Consider the following 21,878-nt stretch of genomic DNA (forward strand, 5'->3'; position numbering starts at 1 on the left):
CCCGCCCCCCCCATCCCAGCCAGACTCTGAGGAAGGTACTGTTATCCTGCTTTGCAGAGGAGAAGACCGAGGTTAGAGAGCTTGCATCTCACATGGGGTCACACAGCCCAGAAGGGGCGGGGCCAGGACTCAGACGCAGATCCACCTGACTGCAGGGCAGAGCCCTCTCCGTCCACCTGGAGGCTGGCTCTCACCGTGAATTAACCAACTCAGTTAAAAGCTTGCTCCAGGTCATGCACTAGACTAGTTAATAGCAGAGGCAGGAGTAAAACCCTCAGCTCCCATTCTGGGACTGTCCTCACACCCCAAGAAACTAGCTATCATCACAAATTAGAAGAATATTTAGTTACAGATGGGCTCCCAGGGCCTGGCTCCCAGGTGCGGGGGAGGGTTGGGAGGAGGGTCTGACAACCCTGTTTCAGAAGTGGTTAGGGTCAGACATACCCAAACCACACCAGCGCATGAGTTCTGGGTGCTGACGAGGGAGTACAGCTCCCGGGGAACCTGTGGGAACTCTCCTCCGCGGCGCTTCTCAGGGCAGGCCCGGCTGGCGATGCCACCTCCTCCTCCCTAGAGAGCTGGGTGTATCCATCAGTTCCCTGCAACACCTGTGTCAGAGCTCAGACCAGCCTGGCGATAGCTTCCAGGAGGCAAGGGCCCTCCCTAAAAGGAGAGCATTGGGATGGGAACTCTGTGGGATCCCAGAGCATTTCCCTGCTAGTCTGAGCAGCACCCCAGACCAGGGGTCACCTGGGAGGAGCCACTATGGCTGTTTTCCTTTTTATCACCCAGGCTAGGTGAGAGGTCAGGGCAAGAAATCCCAGCTCTGAGTCATGGACCCTCCAGGACCTGAGAGGGATGGGCACAGCTCTCAATTGCTTCATTCCCGCTTCAAGGTAAGCTCTGTCCCTCTGTGGAGGTTTCTCCTTGCCCAAGCTCCAGGAGACTCAACGAGACAGGAGAGGCAGGAGCACGTGTGGACCAGAGGCTATCTCAGCCCCCTGAGGGCTGTGGAGGAACACAGCCCAGAAGGCAACGTCTATCCTGGCCCAGGCGGCGGGACACCAGGCACCATACAGCATGGGGTTTCCCTCCTGGGCTCCTTGGAGACTGAGCAGGGTCTCCACCTCCCACCCCAAAGGGACAAGACACTTTCAGGGCATCACTCGCCTCACTCCATGATTTAGTGTGGGCCGGGGGAAGGTAAGGAGGAAGATGTTGCTGCTGACAGCCCTTGCCATGGCATGCCTACAGCAAATTGGAAGACAGAGACGATGGGAAAGCCAAGGCAGGGCTGGTCTAGAGCCCTGGAAACCTGACCCATGAACCTGGGGTGTCTCTGCAAGGCCGTGAGGGGCTGCAGAGACCCAGGAGTCTAGACCACAGACCCAGGAGGGGTGCCTCGTGGCCAATGGAGACAGGTTGGCAATGGCACAGATACTCACCGGACACCACACCACACACTCTCCCAGCAGGCAGTTCAAGACGTCCACAAGGTAAATGCCTGCTCACCGTTAGGAGAGGCCAAATGTGACCCACCCCCAGCAGTGCTGAGCACTGTCCTCCTGGGTGCTGCTGGGCCCAGGACATCCCTGAGCCACTCCATGGAGTCTTGTCAAGCCCGTGGGTATCTGCAGCTGGGCCATCCACCCAGGAGCCCAGCCCCAACTGGGCCAGACTGTGTCTCCCAGCGCCAGGCAGGGGCTGCCCTAGCCGAGGTGCTCCACGTCTCTGGAGTCTGCGGTGCCCCCAGCCCTCCCTGAACCCGTCTCCTGCTCTCAGCACCGGACCCACCCAGCCCTGCTCCCTCACCTCCAAGGTGCAGGTGGCGGAGGGCCTGCCATCTTCTGCTTGGCTTGGGTGTGACAGGTGGTGGGAGGCTGAGACAAGCATCTCCTTCTGGAGCATGGTGTGGCTCTGCCGTTGGGCCGTGAGATGGGGAACTTATACTCTTACTCAGAGCCCCGCCCTCTGGAAGACTCTTGGCAGTGTCTCGGATTCCCCGGGGAGGGGTTTAGGTAGGTAGACAGATGGGGTTCCTGGGCACAGGCCTCTTAGTATCAAGGGACCCTCAGGTCTTCAGATCCTGGAAATGCAGGGACCAGCAGGGTCAGGGGTCTGCTGCCCCAAGAAGAATGACCAGCCTGTCCACTGCCCCAGAGAATGGCAGGAAGAGGCTGCTGGACCCTCATGACTTCAGGATTAGCCCAGCCACGATTTGGAAAAGCTGTCTCTACAGCTTGTCAAGGTCATGGCTCAGAGGTGCCCCTCTGGGGGATATGCCCTCCCTCCTGACTCTACTTAGCCCCATGGCTCAGTGCCCCAGGAGCTGTAGGCAGGGACCTCAGGAGAGGCAGGGACCATGACCAGGACTCAAAGTTAGAGGATGAAGAAGGAAAGTAATCGCCTGAATCCCTGGTGAGGAGAGAGTCAAGGGCTAGTGGTCCCTGCCCTCCCAGGCAGGTGGAGAAAGGGTGAGCCCAGCCCCTTCCCCGGGCTCAGAGACGCTCTCGCCCCATGCAGCTGATCCCTATCTCTGTCCTGGTGGCTGGCTCACTCCAGGGGTCTGGGGAGGCAGCTTTGCTTACTCAGCTGCGCAGCTGGGAGCTTTGGGAATTTCCTGCCTGAGCTATTGCCTGGGGGCCCACAACCGGCTTTTCCGGCCCATGGATTAAAGTGATTTTATGAAACTAAGGGTGAGATCTGAATACAGGGCTGATTGGGCTTGAAGGCAGGGATGGAACCTGGTCAGTGGTATCTGTGGGGCCTCTCCGTATGCCAGGTGGAGGACATCCCCACCCTGCTCCTCTCTGCTTGCCAGGCTCTCCAGACGGGGGATGGGGCCTTAGCTTGGACCCCTCCCAGCTTGCACCCTTCCCTGCCGCTGCCATGGCGCACTGCCAGGGACACAAACAGCATCCGCGCCCCTCGGTGGACTCTACCAAATTCAATTTAGTTCACAGCGCTTAGTGAGCACCTACTGCATACGTGCTACTAAGAGAGGAAAGTCCAAGCTTGAAGCTGCTGACAGTCCAGCTGGGGAACCAAATGCTTCCAACCCCTCAGAAGCTCAGAGGTCTGAGTCTCCTGTGGTAACTGGGGTATCCTAGAAGGAGCAATATAAACCCTTTACATTTGTAAAAATCTGTGGTTTGCAGACCTAATAACTGGCTACGGAGCACAGAAACGGGGAAATGAGTGTCAGCTGGGAAGGGAAAGAGTGGGCATGAGAAGGCTTCGTGGAAGAGGCAGCATCTGAATTGGGTCTTGCAGGAGAGATGGGATTGCAGTAGCTAACGATAGGTGAGAAGGGCATCATGGGAAGAAGGAGCAGTAGGAACAGGAATAAGGAGGCCAGAAAGCAGGCTATGCTCAGGTATGTAAGTGGGCTGGTATCAGAGTAGCGAGTTGTGTGGGAGGAGGTATGGGGGGGTGGAGAGTGGGACACAGAGGGTGGTGGAAGTTGGGCAGAGAGAAGGGAGGTTCTGTGAAGGAACAAATCTGGAAAGATATATTAGGCCCCCATAGTTGTGACCTTTGAAAGGCATACTTTAGGGACTTCCCTGGTGGTCCAGTGGCTAAGACTCCGCACTCCCAATGCAGGGGGCCCAGGTTCAATCCCTGGTCGGGGAACTAGATCCCTCATGCTGCAACTAAATGACCTGCACATGGCAAGGAAGATCCAGTGTGCTGCAAATAAGACCTGGAGCAGCCAGATAAATAAATAAATATTTTAAAAAATTAAAGAAAAATAAAAGGTGTGCTTTAAATTTGGACTTATTCTCTAGGCAATGGGGAGCCATCAATGGTTTTTGAGCAGGACAGTGACATGATCAGAGCTGAAATTTCGGAAGGCAATGGTGATTCATGTTGTAGACAACCCAGCCCACAGCACTACAATGTCCTGAATGTGATGTGGTGAGGCTATAGTGAGGGAAGGGGGACCCTCCCCCCAACGGAGGTGTCCGCCTGGTACCCATTCCCTCCACTCCCCCACCCTTCACCATCAAATGGGCCCAGGGCAAGCCCCAAACTCCAAAACATTCCTCAAAGCCTAGAACTTGATCCTCCTCTCACTGAAGGAGCCTAGCCACAAACACCCACCCTACCCCGCTCCATCCATCCTCGGCAGCCTGTGAAAACTCTGGGTCTCCAATCCTTGTATTTCCTCATTGTGCATAAACTCCTCAAGAGCGGGGCCTCACTTTAGCTGAATGAAATCAGATTGAATAGGAAGCTCACAGGAGGTGGGGTGGAAGCTTCTTCCTCCACACCCTCTACACAGCCTCTGACCCCGGTGGGAGCTGGTGCAACAGCAAACAGAGTGGACTCACCTGCCAGCATTTACCGCCTGGCTCTGAGCTGACAGGGTGCAGTCGGGAAGGAAACAACAAAGCATTTGTGATCTAGTGAGGGGAGCAGAGAGGGCTGAGTTAAGTGGTGAATTGTCCAGTGTGGACTCTAAGTAGGGCAGGAGGGGACAGAGGCCTTGGTGGTGGGAGCTGTGGGAGTGGGCTGGGAAGGTGGGGAGTGCCAGGCATAAGGTAACGTCCAACTATGGGGTGACGGGAGCCTAACCCCCTCCTCTGATCCAGTGTGTCTCTGAATGAACCCACAATTAAAGCTACAACAGTGTTCTTGGTACACAATCTGATGCTCCAGAGCTCCTTCATGCGGAAATTCTGAAGCCACCTCCGCACAAAGTGGGGGGGACTTGGTTTCTTTCTACCCACCGCCCTTTCCTCCCTAATGAGCAGAAAGCCTGAGATCTCCCCAGAGCCCCCCAACCTGCTCTTCTGAGCCTCCACCTCTGACTGTGTCCGGGGGTCTTGTTAACTGGCTCCCATTTATCAGGGTGACCAGGAGCTGCCTTCACCAGCCGCCTCTTGGTCTCAGGTAACCCAGCATTGGAAAGTACATTCCTCCCAGTGGCTCAGCTGACATCACTCCCAGGAGAACCAGCAAGGATGAATTCTTCACCTTTCCTCTTTCAAGATGCCTCGGGTGCCTGTCCCTTCCGTCCCACCCCATCAGCAGCATCTGATTCTCAGCCTCTTGCCTCTCACGAGTTTTTGCCCCACAAACCAGGCTGGCCAGGGAGCTTCGTAACCACGCCCTCAACCTGTCATTCTCCTGCTCAACACATCTAATGCGTTTCCATTCTTGCCAACGAATTCTGGATTCCAATACCTTCCAAGCAGAGCCCAGAAACAGCCCTATGTACACATGAAATTTCATTATACAATGAAGGAAGTATTTCAAATCAGTGATGAAACGATGGACTATTCATTACTGGAAAAAGTATTATAGCTTACCATTTGGAATAATATAAAGTTAGTTATAAAGTTAAAATGAACTTCATAACCACACAAAAATAAATTCCAGACACATTAAATATCTAAACGTTAAAATAACACTATAGAAGGTTTAAAATGAAATATTAGAGAATGATGAGGAAGAGGAGGATTTTCCTAAACAAGGTATAAAACCTAGAAACCAATAGGGAAATGCTGCCAGATTTTTAAAAAAATTTTTAAAAACAATTTATTTATTTTTGGCTATGTTGGTTCTTTGTTGCTACGCACAGGCTTTCTCTAGTTGTGACGAGCTGGGGCCACTCCTTGCTGTGGTGCGTAGACCTCTCACCATGGCAGCCTCTCGTGTTGTGGAGCATGGGCTCTAGGTGCGTAGGCCTCAGTAGCTGTGGCTCACGGGCCTAGCTGCTCCTCGGCATGGGGGATCTTCCTGGACCAGGGATCGAACCCGTGTCCCCTGCATTGGCAGGCAGATTCTTAACCACTGCGCTACCAGGGAAGTCCCTGTTGCCAGATTTAAATACATAGAAAGGGACTTCCCTGGTGGTGCAGTGGTTAAGAGTCCACCTGCCAATGCAGGGGACACACTTCGATCCCTGGTCTGGGAAGATCCCACGTGCCATGGAGCAACTAGGCCTGTGCACCACAACTACTGAGCCTGCACTCTAGAGCCCTCAAGCCACAACTACTGAAGCCCATGCACTGCAACTACTGAGCCTGTGTGCTGCAACTACTGAAGCCCACATGCCTAGATCCTGTGCTCCGCAACAAGAGAAGCCACCGCAATGAGAAGCCTGCGCACCGCAACAAAGAGTAGCCCCCGCACGCTGCAACTAGAGAAAGCCACGTACAGCAACGAAGACCCAACACAGCAAAAGACAAAACAAAACAAACAAACAAAAAACATAGAAATGTAAAACTGGGGTAAAGCAAAAGATGCCATAAGCACCGTTCTACCTCCAAAACTTATCCCAAATTCCTTCCTCTTAATAAATATCTGTGGATAACAAACCACTCTTAAAAAATAACAGTAAAGAGGAGAGTCTTACCCTGCCTGATACTAAAATAAACTACAAAGTCACACTAACACAAGCAGTAGGGTGTTGGTGAGAGAATAGGACCAATGGAACAAAGTAGAGGGGGCAGAGATAGACCCCGATATTTAAGGGAACTTAACATATGAGAAAATTGGCACCACAAATCAATAGAAAAAGAACAGATTGTTTAAGAGGTGACATGGTCATGAGTGGCTCAGTGTATAATGTAAAATAAAACAGCATCCTCACCTGTCCCCATATAAAAAGATGGGCTGTAAATGGGGTGAACATAAGAAAGGGAAAACTATGAAGTTGGCAGAAGATAACACAGGAGAGTCTATTTGTGGTCTTGGGGATGAGGATTTCTTAAACATCATTTTGAATCCACAAACCACAAGGAAAAAAATTTCTAAATTTGATTACATAAGAATTAAGGGTTTCTGTCAACTAAGAACACAGAGAAACAGTTAATAGACAGCCGACAGAATAACAGAAGACATTCGCATCGCATTTGCAAATCACAAAAGGATTAATGTCTAGTATATAGGAAGAATTCTTACATACTCCACAAGAAAAAGACGGCCATGCCAACACAAAAGTGAACCAAAGATTTGAACCTGCAATATATAGGAGGGGAAACCCAAAAAACTAACAAGCATTTGAGGAGATGCTCAAAATCATTGGTAATCAGAGAAATTAAAACCAAAATGAAATTTCACTGCAGCTATTAAATTGGAAAGCACTGAGAAAGTTGAATAAAGATTGCCTTTCTTTGGGGAGAGAATGGGAAAGGATTTGTGGGTTCAGGGAAGTAACAATCAAGAAGACAAACTCGGGGCTCATGGGCACCTAGGGTGATAACAGGCCATGTCCTCGGCCCTCTGCACTCAAGTGAAATTATTTTCCCTCCTGCTTTACCCCAGAGTCGCTGCCACTGCTCCAGCCTGAGTCATCATCTCCCTCATCTCAGCTATGGCATTAGGCTAACTGGTCTTCCTGCTTGCACTTTTGCCTTGTTATAAGCCATTCTCTACAGAATCTCCTAAAAACATAACTAGATTATTCGACAGCCCCGGTTAGAACCCTCCCATAGCTTCTGGTGGCTTTTACTTCTTGTCATGGCTTCTCACATTCTACTCCTTCCCTTGAACACAGTTCAGCTTGTGAAGTGGAGATGCTGCTTTATTTCACCCTGTATAGTGAGCCACTTGCAGCCATGTCATCTATCAAACAGTGTGTTCTTTTCCTATTGATCCGTGGTGCCAAATTTATGATATATTAAGTTTCCTTAAATATCAGGGTCTGTCTCATGGCCCTCCATGCCCTGAACGTGGTAAATCCTTTTCCACATCAGGGATTTTTGCGCTCGCCGCTCCCTTGCCCGAAGTCCTTGACTTTCTGCTCTGTGCATAGCTGGCTCTTTCTTCTCTCTCATGGCTCTGCTCAAGTGTCATTTTCTCCAGCAGGCCTGCCCTGACCACCCTTTATAACATGTATGCCTTTCAACCACTTATTTGCTTCCGTGTTTCTCTGGTTATTAATTAAGTTAAATTAGATCAAATCTAACTTAATATATCATATGTTGATTTATCATGTTCATCTTTTTGCCTCGTTCCACCAGACCGTAACCCTTTTCAGGGCAGGAACATTGCTGGTCTTGTTCATCAACTGGAAACACCTAACGCCCATCAGTAAGAAGACGGTTAGTTATGGTACATTCACCACTGGACCATCACACAGATGCCGACAGGAACAGAGTGGCTACCATCTATTGAATGTTTACAAAGTGACGGGGACTATTCTTCATATCTTGTATTACCTGTGAAGTAGATACTATTATGATCTCATTTTAAAAACTAATTGAGACATGGAGAGGGTAAGCCACTTCCTCAGAGTCACCATAGTAAGTGACAGGGCTGTGATGCAAATCAGCCTGTCCCGGAACTTCTGGCCTTAACCCTCATACACTCAGCCTTTTGGGAGATGCTACTGCCCTGGAAAATCAAGATTCTCCATTATGTTTTTTAAATGTCTCTTTATGTTCCTGTGTTCATTGATAAAGCTCAGTTTCCTAAAACAAACTTATAATGAGTAACACAGACATAGAAAACAAACTTATGATTCCCTTAAAGGGAAAAGGGGGTAGGGGAGGGATAAATTAGGAGTTTGGGATTAAGAGATACAAACTATTGTATATAAAATAGGTAAACAACAAGGTCCTGCAGTATAGCACAGGGAACTATACTCAATATCCTGTAATAGACCATAATGGAAAAGAATATGAAAAAGAATGTATATATAAGTATAACTGAATCACTTTGCTGTACATCAGAAACTAACACAACATTGTAAATCAACTATACTTCCATTAAAAAAAACATACAGTGAGTAAACACAGTTTTGACAACATAAAGTAAAGCAAATATTATACCCTCCAAGTAACGGGAGATAAAAAAAAAATCAACCATTGAAGTTAATATGTCAAGATATCTCAGAACTTCTGGTCAACAGATTAGACGTGACTATTTCATGATGACAAGATATAAAATAAGGATAAATATGGGCTTCCCTGGTGGCGCAGTGGTTGAGAGTCCGCCTGCCGATACAGGGGACATGGGTTCGTGTCCCGGTTCTGGAGGATCCCACATGCCGCGGAGCGGCTGGGCCCGTGAGCCATGGCCGCTGAGCCTGCGTTTCCGGAGCCTGTGCTCCGCAACGGGAGAGGCCACAACAGTGAGAGGCCCGCGTACCGAAAAAAAAAAAAAAAAAAAAAAAAAAAAAGATAAATATGACAAGAAAGGCTCTTTATTCCAATGTAGGTAGTATTTATGTTCCTAATGTTGTCAACAGATCCTGCCCTTCTTTATCTTTATAAGCAGATGTTAAAGTCCTACTCAGTGCTTTGTATTCTCAAAGCACTTGTGTCCATAGCTCAACATTTCTCAATCTTGTGAGGTTTCTGCTACTAAAGCTTGTGCCTCTGGTTTCAACTGGATGATAGGTTTTATCGTCCTGACTCTCTCTCACACATAGCAAGACTGCCTGGAGCTTTCTGTACACTGAGTTTGCTCTTTGTCACCAGTCACCTCTGTGAGGATGACATTGTCCAGTTAGTTCAAGGTCTAGATGTTGAAGTTTCACAGACCTGGATTTGAACACTTGTTCCACCACATGTTAGCTGCATGAACTTGGGTAGGTTTATCCCTCTAAGCCTGAGTTTCTCCATCTGAAAAGTGGGAAGCAAAAGAATTCCTACCTCATAGGGTGGTTGTGAAGACTAAACGAGATAAAGTCATAGCACATGGCCGGCCCTTAGTTAGCGATGGATTCAATACAAGTGCTATGATCCACAGGACAGCAACCTCAGACACAAAGATGTCATCTGCCCAAGGAGCTCACAACGTACGTTGGGTGAGACAGGAAGGTCATGCAAATGGTCTCAGGATGCTCACGCTACGTATGAGGAGAGGTGTAAAAATATTCTCCTTGGGGATCACAGCCACCCAGGGCTGGGCAAGTCAGAAGAGGCTGCCTGGAATAGAAAAAACTTGAACTTGCCCTCGAAGGAAGGATAAGGACCCAGGAAAGAGCATTTTTGTCTGGTGAGACAGCATGAGCAAAGGTATGAAGACTCAGAAAGGCTATTAAATAAGGTACCAAATGTCAGGTGTAAGAATCATGATGATTCTTCTGTTGGCAGTGGTGACGCATGAGCAGAGAATATTTAAGAACGAGAGCAAATCCTACTCCTACAGGCAGAACAGGTGGCCGTCGGCACTGTGTGGTTTGGGTGAGCTGGAAGGCAGGCATGCCTCCTTCATCAGCCCAGGGTAGCTCCTTGGAGCAAGCCGTGGCCTGCAAAAGCCCCCTGATAAATAAATGCCTCCCCCTCTTCACCAGCCGGGAGCGGCCGCTGGTCTCGTCCTACCCAAATGCCCTGCAGTCTCCCAGGGCCCCCAGTTCCATGCAGACTCTGCCTCAGCTTCTCTAGCTGTCACTCTGGGCCTGAGGGGACGGTACCCAGGAAGGATAAACATGCATGTCTGTGGAGGAGGAGGAGGAATCCGGAGCAGGGCCTGTGAGTGTCAGAGGGAGACGATGGGAAGCAAGGTTGCAGGCTCCATTCGTTTCTTCATGGCCTCTGGTCACCTGGCCAGAGCAGAGTCCCATCCATCTGTGTTTAGGTCAGGCTAAGTCTACACAGGCAGACACCGCCTTTCTCTCTGGTCACTTTACAGAGATGGAAGGGCTTCCTGCTGGCCTCAAGGCCGGATATGGGCAGAGACCAGGTAGGGCAGGAGTCACCTGGCCATGGAGCCCGCAGGGCACCAAGTGCTAGCCGCAGGTGGCATTGCTCAGTGGAGGAGACAGCTGATGTGACACAGGTGGAGAACCTTCACTGAGCACTCAGGAAGTGCCCAGCACCGGCTCTAATTCTGGACAGACTGACTCTGAACAGAGATTTCTTGTATGTAAGGAACTCTTTGGTGAGTCTCTCCTGGGAATCAAAGACTTAACAAAGAGTTAAAAAAAAAAAAACAAAAAAACGGATGAAATGTGAACATTTTAACCTGTATGGTTTTGTTCTTTGTTTTTGTCCCTGCAATCCTTTTGGTCCTTTCTTCCCTCAAACTGGCCCCTGGCCTCTGCTGCCCTGAGGAAGGAGACCGTCTTCAAAATACAAAGAGAAACAGAAGATAAATCTTGGTTTCTAAATTTCTCTAGGCCTCAGTTTTCCTGTAAATAACAGATATGGAAAAATACATAGGCAGTCATTTATCCTTGCCCCACCTCCACCATCCGACAGCTGGCGTAACAGCGAGAAACTCTTGGGATCCAGAGCGGAGAGCACGTCTGACCTCTGTGAGATGCAGCTTCACAGATGTGCCCTTTGGCTCCCAGAGAGTAGAGGGAAGAGGTCTGGGCAGACTCATGGAAACTCCGCAAGGCTGCCTGAGGGGCCCTGGAAATAAGGAGAGCCGTGGGCCTGTGGGCGATGGTGGGGCTGAGTGAACCAACAGTGAGAACTGCTGGGCTGGGGTTGCTGGAGCCTGAGGACCCAGCTCGGGAAAAGCCGCATGAGGGCATCTTGGCGGACGGCCCAGTAGAATGATTGCACTTTTGGCAAACTCATCATTTGGTGAATTGACTTATTTTTTTTACTTTAAAAATCAACTTTACTGAGGTATAATTTAACACAATAAAGTTTATCCATTTGATGGGTTTTGACAACTATATACAAATGTGCAACCACTGCCACAATCAAGACGGAGATCATTTCCTTTGCTCCCAAAATTTGCCTCATGGCCCTTTTGGGCAACGCTTCCACTTCTCCCTGGGCCTCAGGGAACCAGTGATCTGCTTTCTGTTGCTGCCAATTAGATGGGTCTTTTCTAGAGCTTCACGTAAGTGGAGTCATACTGTTCAATCTTTTGTGGTGACTTCTTTCGTTTGGTGTAAAGTTTTTGAGATTTATCTATGTTGTTGTATGAGTTCTTTCTTTTTCACTGCTGTGTAGTTTTCCATTGTAAAAATTACAATCTGTTTATTCATTTGTCAGTTAAAGGATAAAGGTGTTTCCAATTTTCAGCAGTTATGAATAAAGCTGTTATGAATACACACATACAGGTGTTTGCGTAAATATGAGTCTTCATTGCTCTTGGGAAAATAACTACGACTGGAATGACTAGGTCTGACTGATTTTTACCTAGTGACCCAGAGCTAGTGTGATGTCACATCTGGGCTCATCTGACAATCCCAGCCTCCTGTCCTCGGCACTTCTCCACTCTCCCTGGGGGTAGGAAGATGAGTTGTAGTGGTTCAGACGGGAAACCCATGGTGACTCAGGCCAGGGTGAGTGGCAGGGATGGAGAGAAGTGATGGGATTCAAGACGTATTTCAGGGGACTTCTCTGGTGGTGCAGTGCTTAAGAATACGCCTGCCAATGCAGGGGACACGGGTTCAAGCCCTGGTCTGGGAAGATTCCACATGCTGCGGAGCAACTAAGCCCGTGCACCACAACTACTGAACCTGCACTCTAGAGCCCACAAGCTACAACTACTGAGCCCACGTGCCACAACTACTGAAGCCCCTGCGCCCTAGAACCCGCACACTGCAGCTACTGAAGGCCACGCGCCTAGAGCCCATGCTCTGCAACAAGAGAAGCCACTGCAATGAGAAGTCTGCTCACTGAGACGAAGAGTAGCCCCCGCTCGCCGCAACTAGAGAAAGCCCGTGTGCAGCAACGAAGACCCAACGTAGCCAAAAAAAAAAAAAAAAAGACGAATTTCGGGATAGAACCATCACAGTATGATGGTTTAGATATGGAGGGCGGGGCAGAAGATGTCCAGTGGGCTTCAGTAACCTGAGGTGAAAAGATGTAATACACAGGGGTGGTCCTGAGGGAAATCCATCAAGTACAAAAGTAGAGGAGGGGCTTCCCTGGTGGCGCAGTGGTTGAGAGTCCGCCTGCCGATGCAGGGGACGCGGGTTCGTGCCCCGGTCCGGGAGGATCCCACATGCCACAGAGCGGCTGGGCCCTTGAGCCATGGCTGCTGAGCCCGTGTGTCCGGAGCCTGTGCTCCACAACGGGAGAGGCCACAGCAGTGAGAGGCCCGCGTACTACAAAAAAAAAAAGTAGAGGGCAGAAGGGGAGAGACTGGGGAACTGAGCTTTGAGCTGGGCCTGAAATGTGGGCCAGGCTAGGAAGGGCAGCAGGAAGGGAGGGCATTCCAGGAAGGGAAGCAGCAGAATCCAGGTGAAGGGGTGGGAATGAGCTTGCCTTACACCCTGTAGGCGGCATAGAGTAGGGCGAGTCCCGCCAGGAGGGAAGGGTAGGCGCTGGGCCATAGGGTGGGCAGCTGGGGTGGGGTCCGATTTCGTCAGGCCTCTGGAGCCAGGCAGAGGTATCAGCCTTGATGTCAGAGATCATGGGAAGCCGCGTGGGCTCTGAGGCCTGCAGTCAGCCACCTGTCACTCAGCGTTCCAGATGTGCACCAGAGGCCGCAAAGACACTAACAAGCAGCCACAAAGCTTGTGCTTCCTGAAGAAATTTACTGACAACCCACTCTGATAAAAGTACGGGGCGTTTATAGACAAAGTCTCTTGGCTTCCTTGGTTTCTTCCAACCTCATTGGCGATTCCTTCTCAGTCTTCTTTGGTGGCTCTTCTGCCTCCACCAGGCGTCTAGAAGGTGGGGAGCAGAAGGGCATAGGCTTCTGCTTCTTCCCTTCTGTCCGCCCCACCCCACCCCCATTTTTGGGAGACCTCATCCAGCTTCATGGCTTCAACAACCATCTATATTCTGCTTCATGTAGGCAACCCAATTATCTCCCCGACCTATCTCCCAAGTTCCAGACTTGTGTTTGCACCTGCCCACCTGACATCTCTGCTCGGATATGCATATATCAAGCACCTCAAATTTAAAATGTCCAACACAGAAACCTCCAGTCTCCTCCATCCCAACCCATTTGGGGAACCCTACCTTGGTGTTCCCTAGATGACTAAGGGGTACCTCCCAGTTATTAAGGCAAAAACCTAGGAGGCGGCTTTGTGTTCTCATTCCATATCCAATCTATCAGCAAGATAGAAGTTCTGCCTCCAGAAAAATTCAGAATCTGTCCACTTGTATTTAAGCCGCCTCCATTTCCTCCTGGATCACAGCCAGAGCCTCTTCACTTGCCTCCCTGTTTCCCCTCAGGCAGTCCATTCCACAGACCAGCCGCAGTGGTCGGTGTAAAACAGAAATCAGATAAAGTCCACCGTCAGATTAGAAGCTTCCAGTGGCTCCCGCCTGACGCCTCAGAACAGCCCCAAAGCTGCCTCCTGCTGCACCGGGTCAGCATAAGGCTCTGACTGCTTCCTCTCTTCCCCTGCTCTCTGCTCTCCAGACACACTGGTCTTCTCTGTGTTTCCAGAACAGACCAGCCTTGTGCCCACCTCAGGGCCTTTGCACTTAGAAGTTGCTCTCTGTGGAACATTTTCCCACCGGTCTTCTTATGGCTCAGATCTTGGTTCAGATGTCACCATCCTACCTCCTGTCTGTCCCCTCCCTGCTGAAAGTCACCCTCTATCACATGTTTCGTTCCAGTAGCTTTGACATAGAAACAGTCATGTATGTATTTACTGTCTGTCTCCCCCATTAGAATGTAAGTTTCAGGAGGACTGGATCCTGTCTGACCTGCTCAGTGCTCTGTCTTCCACTCCTAGAACAATACCGGGGGCACAGTGGGACCTTGATAAATATTTGTTCAAGGAATGAATATGGGCTTCAGATGTGGTTCCTGGTCTTCCTGAGATGGAAGACATGTAACAAACCACAGGAAGAGTTGCCTAAGAATACAGTGCAGGAAATGGTAACTCTGAAAACGAATCCGATAAACTCATTTTTGCTGAAGTATTGCTGGATGACGATATGCTACCCAGTAATGCCAGCCTCCACGGGGCCCTAGAAAGATGAAGACGTAATCTACAGGGTGGTCCTGGAGGGAAACCCTTCAAGGACCAAAATGGAGGGCAGATGAGAGACTATTGGAAGATTGGTGGGTCCTTGTGGGTCCCTCAAAATTTGCCATATGGAGGATTCCTCTGTCACTGAATGCAGACACATCCTCCCCAATCATACACATTCCCCCCACATACATACATTCCCTAATATTACACCCCCTCTTGCAGAGCTGACTGCGATTCTTCTTATCTTGTTCAGGTATTTCATACCCGTCTTAGGGAAGAACCAATTGACAAGCTTCTGAGAAATTCCATGGAAATTTGCAAAAATAAAGCACTATAAACTCTGACATTTCACCATAAATCTTAACAAATTATAGTACAGGCACGCAATGGAATATTATTCTGCCATTGAGGTGACAATTATGAAGTTTAATTATCAACGAAGAAAACATTCATGGCTGTAATTTTAGGTTAAGACAAAAAACCTGGACATAGATCTGGTATAAGTATTATAAGCACAACTATATCAACATTATCTAAGGAGAAAAAAGACTGAAAGGGAATAGTTATCGTATTGAGTTAATGCGATTACAATGGGTTTTTCCTTTATGTTTCCAGACATTTTTTGAAATGACTTTTACACACATAAAAAAGAAAGTATTAAGGTTAAGCACAGTGTCTTTGCCTCTGTCCCAGCCCTGTGGCCTTCCCGCTCTTCCCTCAAGCAGCTGAAACAAGACAAGGGCACAGCCTCATTCCTGAGCCATGTCAGGCATGGGGATGACAGGGCAGAGGGGAGAAAGAATTGTAACGTCACAACAACAATGACGACAGCGGTCAGCATGGTTCCAGCTTCCTGTGCTCCAAACACTCTGCTATCCACACCTGACATGATTTTGCCCCAGAGGTGGAGAAACTGAGAGGTGAAGTCTGAGAGGTTAAGGAACTGGTCTGAGGTCCCAGGGTTGGCAACTGACAAAGAAAGTTGTGGAAGCCCTGGTCTGATTTCACAGCCCACGCTCTCAACCACTCTTAAGGAGGACGGCGCTCTTACAGATACCAAATCCCTGTGTTTCAATGGCTCTCACAGCTTTGAGGGGCCACCTCTGAGTCAGGAGGCCTCTGATGCCAGGGAGGGGCAGGGGGTGCAGGCCCCTGACCTCCCAGCAGGGCTGTAGCTGGTGCATCTCCCGCTGCATCACATCAGGAGCAGGCCTGGCCTACTGGACCACAGGGACTTCCCCACTGGGGAACAGGGGACTACAGGAAGGGCGGGAAGGTGTGGGGCAGAGAGGGGGAGAGGAGCCACCACTCTTCACCTGTGACTCTGAGAGGGGTCACCAGCAGGGGCCCTGGTGCTTCTATGGGGCAGTCAGTCTGGTCAAGGGGACGAATCTTGGGGGGACTGGTCATCTGCCCAGCTGCCCTCAGGTACCTTGGGTGGTGGACACTGGGTTGACAGCCACAGCTATGAAGTGGGACCTACTGGGGCCAGGCAAGGTGACCCCGTGGTGGAGGGCCAGGATGGAGCCAGCAAGCCAGGGTCCAGACAGAGTAGGACAGAGGCAGAGGGGTCCACAGGGGGCAAAGTGACCATGACGCAGTGCTCCTGTGAACAAGGCCCATGGACGGATGCGAGCCTTGCCCCCTGCTGAGCTCAGCCTGGCACTGCTGCTGAGACCAGAGCAGCCAGAGGGGCACAAGAACACGGACCCCTCCCCATTGCTGGGAGCCCACAGGAAGCTCACACACCTGCCCGGTGGAGAAGCTGGGGAGGCAGATCTGGATCTACTGATGATTGCCTAAAGCCAAGGTTCAATTTTTGTAGCCCACTCAATTTACCAGACGGGAATGACTTAGTCAAGGTTTTCTCTTCACTGGCCCATAGGTGGGGTCCGTGAGGAAGGCCAAATCAGTACATTCCCTCCAACTTCCTCAGAGCTGCGCGTGGTTACAGTTATGACCCTGCCCTGCCGCTAGGCTAGACGGCACAGGCCTAGAATCTATATGTGCCAGGTGGTCTGCTAAGTCATTCACCTGCAGGATGCTGACCCCTCAGTATCACATCAGTCGAAACACCTGCCATCTCAGCTCTCCTACGGACTTAGCTGGGTGACCTTAACCCCACTGAGCCTCACTTTCGTCATCACCACTAATCCCTCCCAAGCACATAGAGTGCATGCAGTGAAAGGTCATCACCGTCAGAGTTAACAACTCTTTGGGGCACAGAGACAGGTAAGGACGGGTAGGTGATGGGCGGGGCCAAAGGGATGCATCTGGGAAAGAAAGACATTAACAAAAACACAACCTGTTAACTCTGCAGCAACGCAGGTGATCTTACTTATAGTCAGGAAAGCGGGGGTAAAATTTAAGGGGCCAGGAGCACTCCCCAGAAATGCAGACATACCTGAGAGCCCCCAGGGGCCATGGGAAGTAGAGGTGGGAGATGGGGAGTTTCCAAGACCTGCGTCTGCTCCAACTCACTGACACTCCTTCCTGCTGTGCTGCCTTCTTCATCCCCTTGTAGGCTCTGCAGGACAAACACATCAGTTCCCGAGCCAGGCTGGCCTTCTGAGGTCTGGATAGTCATTCCAGCCACATCCACCTCTCTGGGTCTTAAAACAGGCTGTTTGGTACTGGGTTGGTCCTTAACAGCGAGGCAAACCGCGGATATCCTTGGGAAATTTCAAGGGGGGTTTGCAAAACAGCCAAAGCAATGTCATCGGATTCCTCCTGAAGCTAAATGAGCCTGATGGTTAAAGAAGTGAAGGAAGTCAGTGCTTAGCTAAAAGAGTCCCACACCTCTGTGAATACATCAGCCAATCTGGGCCGACTCTGGTGGAGAGAATGTTCCTGCTCTGTGTAGAGAGTCAGCAGCAAGATACAATTACATTCACCTGGAGCAGCTCTCCTCAGGGGAGGCCTGCATTTCCGAGCTCAGATCCAGGCTCCTCACTGCTCAGGGCTATTTCTAAAAGTGTGACACTCAATATGTCAGTGGGGAGGGAAGAGGGAGCAAGGGCTGAGGGTCAGGTGGCTGAGACCATCTAGGCCCCTGGTGGAGTCCCTGGCTCTTGGCTGACACCCCCAGATCTCTCTTTTGAGCCCTGAAAATAAATCCCTAGCCTGGTGTTCAGCGCTGACGGAGGGGCCACAGGCCAGAAGGGAATTCGGTAATCTACTCTGCCTCTCATTTTCAGCCCTGTCTTTGGTTTGATAGACGCCATTTCTGGCAGCTTAAAGACAATGCATCATAGCTCCACAGTAAAAACAAAAATGCAAAAATAAAAACAAAACACAAACCCTCTTTGTGTCTGTTTACAAGTGTTTTAAAATATACATTCAAAATGCGCATCTTTCCGTTTCTCTGTGTGTGGGCTCTGAGTGATCCAGCATCCTCTCTAGCTGGGGCCACTCCATCATCCCCCTCCCCATTTCAAGACTCTCTTTTCTGAGGCTGTGGTTCTCCCGTGGGGCCGGCCTCTGGCCTAAACAGCCCTGTCAGAAATCAAGCAGCAGTCAGACTCCCAGGTCTGACTGACTACAGTCCTGTTTGGGGGGCGGGGTTGGGGGGAGATGTATGTAAAGTGTCACTTTTCTGTTTGTGCTAAAAGGTAGCAGAATTCGCACCCTCTACCCCTAATTAAGTCACTTAGCATTCAGGATTATTTTCAGCTGAAAGCAATTAAGAAGAAGCCGATACAAGAAAAGCTTTCTGCTCTCCCTCTATTTGCCTAAAAGCAGTAGGTACGTTTCCTTCCCTCTCCACCAGTTAGAACAGAACTTAATCAGACCTTAATCAGAACTTAATTCCAGACCTTCATCAGCCCACAGAAGCGCCAGTGCTATAACAGTAAATTATAGAAAATTATGTGACTAGGAAGATAAGGGTTAATTTAACCAGGTCTGTTTGTGCCTCTACTCCTCATCTTTAGGGATAAGAATGTTTCTTTCCTCCTAGTATATCTTGTAAACACATGGAGTTGTTTAAAAAAATAAATTTATTTATTTATTTTTGGCTGCATTGGGTCTTTGTTGCTGTGGGTTTTCTCTAGTTGAGGTGAGCGGGGGCTACTCTTCGTAGCCATGCACGGGCTTCTCATTGCAGTGGCTTCTCTTGCTGTGGAGCATGGGCTCTAGAGCACAGACTCAGTAGTTATGGCGCACAGGCTTGACTGCTCCGCGGCATTTAAGAACTAACGTTGACTGCAGCCCACTGTTTGCCGGGTGTTAATTCTCACACTTCTACGAGGTCAGCATCATCATCATTATCCCTATTTTACAAATGAAGAAACCAAGTCTCTTGGGGCTTCCCTGGTGGCGCAGTGGTTGAGAGTCCGCCTGCCGATGCAGGGGACACGGGTTCGTGCCCCGGTCCGGGAGGATCCCACGTGCTGCAGAGCAGCTGGGACCCGTGAGCCATGGCCGCTGGGCCTGCGCGTCCGGAGCCTGTGCTCCGCACCGGGAGAGGCCACAACAGTGAGAGGCCCGCGTACCGCAAAAAAAAAAAAAAAAGAAAAAAGAAAAGAAACCAAGTCTCAGAAAGGTTGGTAACTCGCCAATAGTTTGCTCTGGAGCCGTGGGAACCCCTTTCTGCCCCACGAGCCCATACCGGGCCCTTGGCGGGCTTGCCCCATCCAGAGTGGGATCCAGGCCTGCAGGAGAGGCACCTAGCCTTTTGTGTCTCTCCTGATGTCATCAGATACTTTCTCCCTGGACCTGTAATGAGATATTCTAATTATTACCTCCCTGTATCCCTGGCTACAGACAAATCAGCTCCTTTTGATAAAGCCCCACCTCCCTTTTTTTTGAGCAAAATGAAGTGAGTTTTTGTTGCCTGAGACGAAAGTGCCTTTGGGAGACCCTGCCTACAGCTGATGGGGTGACAGCTACTATGCCCTGGAGGCTTGCCAGGCACCACTGGACTCTGAGCCCTTTACAAAGGGAACCAGCTCATGGGGTAAATATGGAACAATGTTATTTTTCTCACTAACTGTCCCCAGCTATACTCTGTCAAAGCCTCCTTTCCTGCTAGATACAGATATTTGAGAAGAGACAGTCCTCCTAACAATGAAACCAGAACCATTTTTCATTTAAACACACACATTTTGATGCATATTATGTTTATGTTTGTAAATTTTTTCTTTTTTGTTCCCTAAAATTGAAGGCCTGCAGGTGCACAAAATACTTATTTAGTCCTTAGCTTCCAAAACCTCAAGACACAATGTACCCCTACACGACTAATGAGTTCACTGTGCCAGGAGCCAGTTCTAGAATGTAATGTAATTTAATGTAAACACAAATGGGATAATTATTATGGAATGGTTTTGTATCGCTGGTCTATTTGACAACCCCTTTCTCTGCATGGTTTTCTCCCTCTATTTCTCAGTATGGGGACTTTCTTGTTGGAAAACTTCCTTCTTTAAAGAACTTTCCCCTGGAAACTGAGGATGCCTTTGTTTTTAATCTGTAGGACTTCCCACATTCTAAAAGTTTATTTTAACCTAACAAGGAAGTCCCTCACATGGTAAACTTTAAAAGAATCATGTCTTGGAGATTTAAAGAAATGACCTGGAAAAAATTAGACTTGTCAAGAAATAGAGGCCACAAAAGAAAATTCACAAAGGTGAAGTTATTGAAAGAAAGCAGATTTGCCCTCAAATATGCTGCTCTGCTTATTGATTATTTTGAGTTAAAGGCACTTGAAAAAAATAGCAGATGTATAAGGATACGCTGACCTTTCTTTTTCTTCCTACAAGCTGGAGATAAAACGCCCACATAGGGACTTCCCTGGTGGTGCAGTGGTTAAGAATCCACCTGCCAATGCAGGGGACACGGGTTCGATCTCTGGTCTGGGAAGATCCCACATGCCGCGGAGCAACCAAGCCCGCGAGCCACAACTACTGAAGCCTGTGTGCCTAGAGCCTGTGCTCCGCAATAAGAGAAGCCACTGCAATGAGAAGCCCCGCGCACCGCAACTAGAGAAAGCCCATGCGCAGCAACGAAGACCCAACGCAGCCAAAATTAATTAACTTTAAAAAAAGTTTACCATGTGACATTTTAGCTGTTCCTGGTTTTATTTTGCATTGATTAATCCTAAAAGTAATGCTCACTGGAAATTGGATAAAAGACTGATTTTTAAAAATCTAATTAATTTGTTTTCTTTCCAGTTGTATTGAGATAGAATCGACAAACAGCAGTGTATAAGTTTAAGGTGTATTGCTTTTCTTTTTTATTGCAAAAAGCATTGATAAAGAAAAAGCATTTTCCATGGTATGGCTAAATGGCAGGGTGCTTTGTTAGGTTAAAATAAACTTTTAGAATGTGGGAAGTCCTACAGATTAAAAACAAAGGCATCCTCAGTTTCCAGGGGAAAGTTCTTTAAAGAAGGAAGTTTTCCAACAAGAAAGTCCCCATACTGAGAAATAGAGGGAGAAAACCATGCAGAGAAAGGGGTTGTCAAATAGACCAGCGATACAAAACCATTCCATAATAATTATCCCATTTGTGTTTACATTAAATTACATTACATTCTAGAACTGGCTCCTGGCACAGTGAACTCATTAGTCGTGTAGGGGTACATTGTGTCTTGAGGTTTTGGAAGCTAAGGACTAAATAAGTATTTTGTGCACCTGCAGGCCTTCAATTTTAGGGAACAAAAAAGAAAAAATTTACAAACATAAACATAATATGCATCAAAATGTGTGTGTTTAAATGAAAAATGGTTCTGGTTTCATTGTTAGGAGGACTGTCTCTTCTCAAATATCTGTATCTAGCAGGAAAGGAGGCTTTGACAGAGTATAGCTGGGGACAGTTAGTGAGAAAAATAACATTGTTCCATATTTACCCCATGAGCTGGTTCCCTTTGTAAAGGGCTCAGAGTCCAGTGGTGCCTGGCAAGCCTCCAGGGCATAGTAGCTGTCACCCCATCAGCTGTAGGCAGGGTCTCCCAAAGGCACTTTCGTCTCAGGCAACAAAAACTCACTTCATTTTGCTCAAAAAAAAGGGAGGTGGGGCTTTATCAAAAGGAGCTGATTTGTCTGTAGCCAGGGATACAGGGAGGTAATAATTAGAATAT

The 21,878-nt window shown here is 48.9% G+C and overlaps 1 protein-coding gene across 2 annotated transcripts in view; it reads right to left on the minus strand.

The window, feature by feature from the left end:
* PLA2G4E (phospholipase A2 group IVE) overlaps positions 1–1,955 on the minus strand; it is a 45,540-nt gene extending 43,585 nt beyond the window's left edge. The window contains exons 1-2 of one of the 2 annotated variants that reach the window (XM_073800798.1): positions 1,813–1,923; positions 1,171–1,248 (exon numbers count right to left, since the gene is read on the minus strand). In XM_073800798.1, the coding sequence (XP_073656899.1) occupies positions 1,171–1,248; positions 1,813–1,908 (174 nt within the window). In that variant the 5' untranslated portion in view covers positions 1,909–1,923. Of the gene's footprint in view, positions 1–1,170; positions 1,249–1,812 lie in introns of both variants that reach the window. The other variant, XM_033851527.2, reaches the window with a different exon arrangement.
* Between the last annotated feature and the right edge of the window lie 19,923 nt (positions 1,956–21,878).

Source organism: Tursiops truncatus, chromosome 2 (genome assembly GCF_011762595.2).
Source record: "Tursiops truncatus isolate mTurTru1 chromosome 2, mTurTru1.mat.Y, whole genome shotgun sequence".
Classification (NCBI taxonomy): domain Eukaryota; kingdom Metazoa; phylum Chordata; class Mammalia; order Artiodactyla; family Delphinidae; genus Tursiops; species Tursiops truncatus.